This window comes from Pezoporus flaviventris, unplaced genomic scaffold, assembly GCF_033815535.1.
Source record: "Pezoporus flaviventris isolate CSIRO_AGI_PZ_B2104156 unplaced genomic scaffold, CSIRO_AGI_Pfla_v1 ptg000694l, whole genome shotgun sequence".
Taxonomy (NCBI): Eukaryota; Metazoa; Chordata; class Aves; order Psittaciformes; family Psittacidae; genus Pezoporus; species Pezoporus flaviventris.
This window is the reverse complement of record NW_026893239.1, coordinates 9608-15434: the sequence shown is the minus strand read 5'-3', so window position 1 is coordinate 15434 and position 5827 is coordinate 9608. Positions and strand designations below refer to the sequence as shown.

At 59.7% G+C, this 5827-nt stretch overlaps 1 protein-coding gene across 1 annotated transcript; it reads right to left on the bottom strand.

Moving 5' to 3' along the window:
* Positions 1-422: 422 nt before the first annotated feature.
* LOC133264182 (synaptonemal complex central element protein 1-like) lies at positions 423-5296 on the bottom strand. Its single transcript, XM_061444117.1, has 9 exons — positions 5189-5296; positions 4271-4345; positions 4084-4131; positions 2623-2677; positions 1540-1603; positions 1376-1442; positions 774-828; positions 604-693; positions 423-518 (listed from the first exon to the last, which is right to left on the bottom strand). Exons 1-9 carry the CDS (start codon positions 5244-5246, stop codon positions 464-466), a joined length of 567 nt encoding a protein of 188 aa, XP_061300101.1. The 5' UTR covers positions 5247-5296; the 3' UTR covers positions 423-463.
* Between the last annotated feature and the right edge of the window lie 531 nt (positions 5297-5827).

Sequence of the window (5827 nt, the reverse complement as noted above, 5' to 3'; positions counted from 1 at the left end):
GGGGGAAAGGGAGGAGGCGCATGCGTAGAGCGGCACAAAATGGCGGCGCGCAGTGTGGGACCAGGCGGTAAAATGGCGGCCGCCTATGGAGGCGGCCATGTTGGGGGGAGAATGTGGCCTGGGCCTCCTGAGCCGCCATAGGCACGGATAAAGGAAGGGGGGGAGGGTTAAGAACGTTTATTGGTGACGTAGGGGATGACGTAAGGACGTAGTGGGGCGGGGATAGGGGGGAGCAGGTCCTTCCTATAGTGGGAGGTGGCAAAATGGCGGCCGCCTGTGGAGGCGGCCATGTTGGGGATGCCTCCTGAGCCGCCATAGAGACACGGAAACGGGGTGGGAAGGGGGGGTTAGAACGTTTATTGGGGGGCGTGGTGACGTGGGGGGGGGGGCGTAGTGACGTAAGAGGTGACGTAGGGACGTATGGGGGGGCTATAGGGGACCTATGGGTCCCCCCCTTCACTCCTCACTCGCGCTGAGCCTCCATGGGGCACTGCAGCTGCTCCAGCTCCTGGGCCAACCTAAAAGGGGGCGGAGTCAGAGGGAGAGGGGGCGTGGCCACGTGGTCCCAGTGGGCGGGGCCTGTTTGGGAGGGGAGGTACCCACCTGTCCCGGCGGTGCTGGCAGCTCTGACGCCGCGCAAGCTCCGCCCCCAGGCGCTGCTCCGCCCACTCCGCCTCCTGCTCCACCAATTGGCTGTGGAGGGGGGGGCGGAGTCAATGGGGGGGGAGAGGGAGGGGCAAGGAACACAATGGGCGGGGCCTCCAGGCACTCACATGGCCACGAAGGCTTCGGGGCCCAGCTGCTGCTCGGCCTCCAGCAGGCGGCGCTCTGCAGGGGGCGGGGCTTGTTAGCTTGGGGGGGGGACCAAGGGGGGCAATGGGGGGGGACATGGGTTCAATGGGGGGGGATGGGTTCAGTGGGGGGGCCATAGGTTCAATGGGGGGGGACATGGGTTCAATGGGGGGGGTGGGCGCATGGGTTCAATGGGGGGGCCCACGGGTTCAATGGGGGGGTGATGGGTTCAATGGGGGGGCATGGGTTCAATGGGGGGCCATGGGTTCAATGGGGGGGCCCACGGGTTTAAGGGGGTGGGGGTCCATGGGTTCAGTGGGGCAGGCCATAGGTTGAGTGGGGCAGGCCATGGGTTCAGTGGGGGGTCCATGGGTTCAGTGGGGGGTCCATGGGTTCAGTGGGGCAGGCCATGGGTTCAATGAGGTGGGCCATGGGTTCAGTGGGGCAGGCCATGGGTTCAGTGGGGCAGGCCATGGGTTCAGTGCGGGGTCCATGGGTTCAGTGGGGCAGGCCATGGGTTCAGTGGGGCAGGCCATGGGTTCAGTGGGGGGTCCATGGGTTCAGTGGGGAGTGTGGGGCTCACCCTGGCTCAGCAGCTTCCCCATGGCCTCCTCCAGCCGCTCCAGTTCAGCCTCCAAGTGGGCAGGGGCCTGCAGGGGGCGTGGCCATGGTGTAAGGGGCGGGGGCTACGTGGGGGCGTGGCCATGGGGGCGTGGCCACGTGGTGGAGGGGGGGCGGGGCCCTCACGTGCTCCTCCTGCAGCCGCTTGTGCTGCTCCATGAGGTCCTCGAGCTGCCTCCAGAACTGCTCCCTGTGTTGGGCCACGTGGGGTGCCGCGTGGGTCACATGACCGCTGTCAGCTGCCCCGTGCCTCACGTGACCCCCACCTGTGTGCCCGGCGCTGCAGGCGGACCGGGGCTCCGCTGCCTCCCCCGGCCCCGGCTTCCTGCTGCCGGGTCAGGCAGCGGCCCCGGTGCCTGCGGGGTCAGAGGTCAAAGGTCACGGGTTCACGGATGAGGTCAGACTGGGTCAAGGGGTCAAAGATCACAGGGACAAGAGGAGGTCACCAGGAGGTCAGGGGGCAAAGTTCAGGGGGTCATGGGGTCAGAGGTCACAGGGGTCAAGGGCGAGGTCAGACTGGGTCAAGGGGTCAAAGATCACAGGGTCAAGGGGAGGTCACCAGGAGGTCAGGGGGCAAAGCTCAGGGGGTCATGGGCTCAGAGGTCACAGAGGTCAAGGCCGAGGTCAGACTGGGTCAAGGGGTCAAAGATCACAGGGTCAATGGGAGGTCACCAGGAGGTCAGGGCACAAAGATCAAGGGGTCATGGGGTCAGAGGTCACAGGGGTCAAGGGTGAGGTCAGACTGGGTCAAGGGGTCAAAGATCACAGGGTAAAGGGGAGGTCACCAGGAGGTCAGGGGACAAAGGTCAGGGGTCATGGGGTCAAAGGTCGTGGGACCAATTGGAGGCCAGCAGGGGTCAGGGTGTTGATGGTCACGGGGTCAAGGGGGAGGTTGTAAAGAGTCAGAGGTCATGGGGGCAGGGGTTAGCAGGGGGTCAAGGGTCAATGGGGTGAGAGCACTTGGGATCAGTAGGAGAGTGGGGGGTAGGATTGAGGGGTCAACGGGGGTCATAGGTCAGCGGGGTTTTTGGAGGGGTCAGAGGTCACCAGTGGTCACCTGATGGATGGGGGGGGAAGTGTCAGGGTTCACCAGGGTGTGAGGGGTTACCTATGGGGTCAGAGGTCATCTGGATGTCAAGGGTCAGCGGTCACGTGATGCGTTCGGGGGGGGTGGTGGTCATTGGAGGACCCCTGGCCCCTCCCACTCACCTTTGACCTTTGGCCTCCACCTCTTCCCTGCGCAGCCGTGCCACCCGCAGCGCCCCTGGGGGGGGGACGACAATGAAGGGACCCCCCAAAACCCCCCTTGAACCCCCCAAAACCCCCTTGAACCCCACAAAACTCCCCTTGACCCCAAAACACCCCCTTAACCCCCCAAAAACCCCCATGACCCCTCCCAAACACCCCCTTGAATCCCCCATTTGAGCCCCACAAATCTCCCTTGAACCCCTCACAGCCCCCCTTGACCCCCAAAACCCCCTTAACCCCCAAACACTCTCTTGACCCCTCCCAAACATCCCCTTGAATTCCCCCATCCACCTCCGTGAGCACCCCCAACCCCCCCCGAACCCCCCCAGCCCCCCTTGAACCCCCTAAACACACCCTTGACCCTCCAAACCCTCCCTTGAACCCCCCAACCCCCCCTTGACCCCCTAAATCCCTCTCTTGAACCCCCCAAATACCCCCTTGAAACCCCCCAACCCCCCGTGAATGCCCCCAAAGCCCCCTTGACCCCCACAAAACCCCCCCTTGAACCCCCCCAAACCCCCCTCTTGAACCCCACCAAATCCCCCTCTTGAACCCCCCAAACCCCCCTTGAACCCCCAAAATCCCCCTCTTGACCCCCCCAAACCCCCCCTTGAAACCCCCCAAACCCCCCCTTGAAAGCCCCCAAACCCCCCTTTACCCCCCAAATCCCCCTCTTGAACCCCCAAAACCCCTCTTGAAACCCCCCAAACCCCCCTTTACCCCCCAAATCCCCCTCTTGAACCCCCCATCCACCCCCTTGAAATCCCCCAAACCCCTGCTTTACACGCCCAAATGCCCCCTTGAACCCCCCAAACCCGCCTTTACCCCCCCTTGAACCCCCCCAAACCCCTCTTGAACCCCGCCAAACTCCCCCTCTTGAACCCCCCAAACCCCCCTTGAACCCCCCAAATCCCCTCTTGACCCCCCCCAAACCCCCTCTTGAAACCCCCCAAACCCCCCTTTACCCCCCAAATCCCCCTCTTGAACCCCCCATCCACCCCCTTGAAATCCCCCAAACCCCTGCTTTACCCCCCCAAATACCCCCTTGAACCCCCCAAACCCGCCTTTACCCCCCCCTTGAACCCCCCCAAACCCCCCTCTTGAACCCCCACCAAATCCCCCTCTTGACCCCCCCAAACCCCCTCTTGAAACCCTCCAAACCCCCCTTTACCCCCCAAATCCCCCTCTTGACCCCCCCCAAACCCCCCTTTGAAACCCCCCAAACCCCCCTTTACCCCCCAAATCCCCCTCTTGAACCCCCCATCCACCCCCTTGAAATCCCCCAAACCCCTGCTTTACCCCCCGAAATACCCCCTTGAAACCCCCCAAACCCGCCTTTACCCCCCCTTGAACCCCCCCAAACCCCCCCTTGCCCCCCCCCCCCCCCCCAGACCCCCCACTGGCCCCAGCCCATGGCCTCACCCTGCTTCTGCTGCCAGAGCCCGTCCAGCGCCGCGCGCCGCTCCTCTACTGCAGCCAGCCCCCAAAACCAGGGAGTTTCACCCCAAAACAGAGTCCCCATTGAACACCAGGGTCCCCCAAACACCAGGTCCGGGTCCCCCCCCCCCCCAATGATAAGGTCCCCCCCATAGATGGGGTCCCCACTCACGCTGCTCCAGGTGCCGGCGCAGCCCCGCGCTGTGCCCCTGCGCCTCCGACAGCTCCCGCGCTGCGGCCTCGCGTGCTGGGGGGATGATGATGGGGATGGGGATGATGGGGATGGATGGGGATGGATGGGGATGGATGGGGATGGATGGGGATGGGGATGATGGGGATGGATGGGGATGGATGGGGATGGGGATGATGGGGATGGATGGGGATGGATGGGGATGGTGATGGATGGGGATGGGGATGGATGGGGATGGTGATGGATGGGGATGGTGGTGATGGATGGTGATGGATAATGATGATAGATGATGATGGATGATGATGATGGATGAAGATGGATGATGATGATGATGATGGATGAAGATAGATGATGATGGATGATGGTAGATGACGATGATGATGATGATGGATGATGGATGGATGATGGTGGATGATGATGATGGATGAAGATGGATGATGATGATGATGATGGATGAAGATAGATGATGATGGATGATGGTAGATGACGATGATGATGATGATGGATGATGGATGGATGATGGTGGATGATGATGATGGATGAAGATGGATGATGATGATGATGATGGATGAAGATAGATGATGATGGATGATGGTAGATGACGATGATGATGATGATGGATGATGGATGGATGATGGTGGATGATGATGATGGATGAAGATGGATGATGATGATGATGATGGATGAAGATAGATGATGATGGATGATGGTAGATGAGGATGATGATGGATGGTGATGGATAAAGATGGATGAAGATGGCGGACGATGATGATGCTAATGGATGATGGTGGATGACGATGATGGATGGTGATGGATGACGATGATGCTGCTAATGGATGATGAAGGACAGACACCACAGGGCCAGACAGAGGGACCCATAGGGGGGTCCCCATCACTCACCCCGGTGCAGGCTGCGGATCTGCGCCAGCAGCGCCTCCGGCCGTGGTCCCCCGGCCATGGGGGGATGGAAGGGAGCTGGGGACGGACACACGCACGCGTACGTGTAACACGTGTACGTGTTACATGCATACATGTAACACACATACATGTAACACACACATGTAACACATACATGTCACACGCACACGTGTAACATACATGTAACACACGTGTAACACGCATACGTGTAACATGCATACATGTAACACGCATACATGTAACACACGTGTAACACGCATACGTGTAACACACATACATGCAACATGCACACATGTAACACACATGCATGTAACACGCATACATGTAACACACATACATGTAACACGCACACATGTAACACATACATGTAACACGCATACGTGTAACACACGTGTAACATACATGTAACACACATACGTGTAACACACATAACGTGTAACACACATACATATAACATGCATATATGTAACACGCATACGTGTAACACAAGTGTAACACACATGTAACATGAATATGTGTAACACATACATGTCACACGCATACATGTAACACACGTACGTGTAACATGCATACGTGTAACACATATACATGTAACACACGTGAAACACGCATACATGTAAC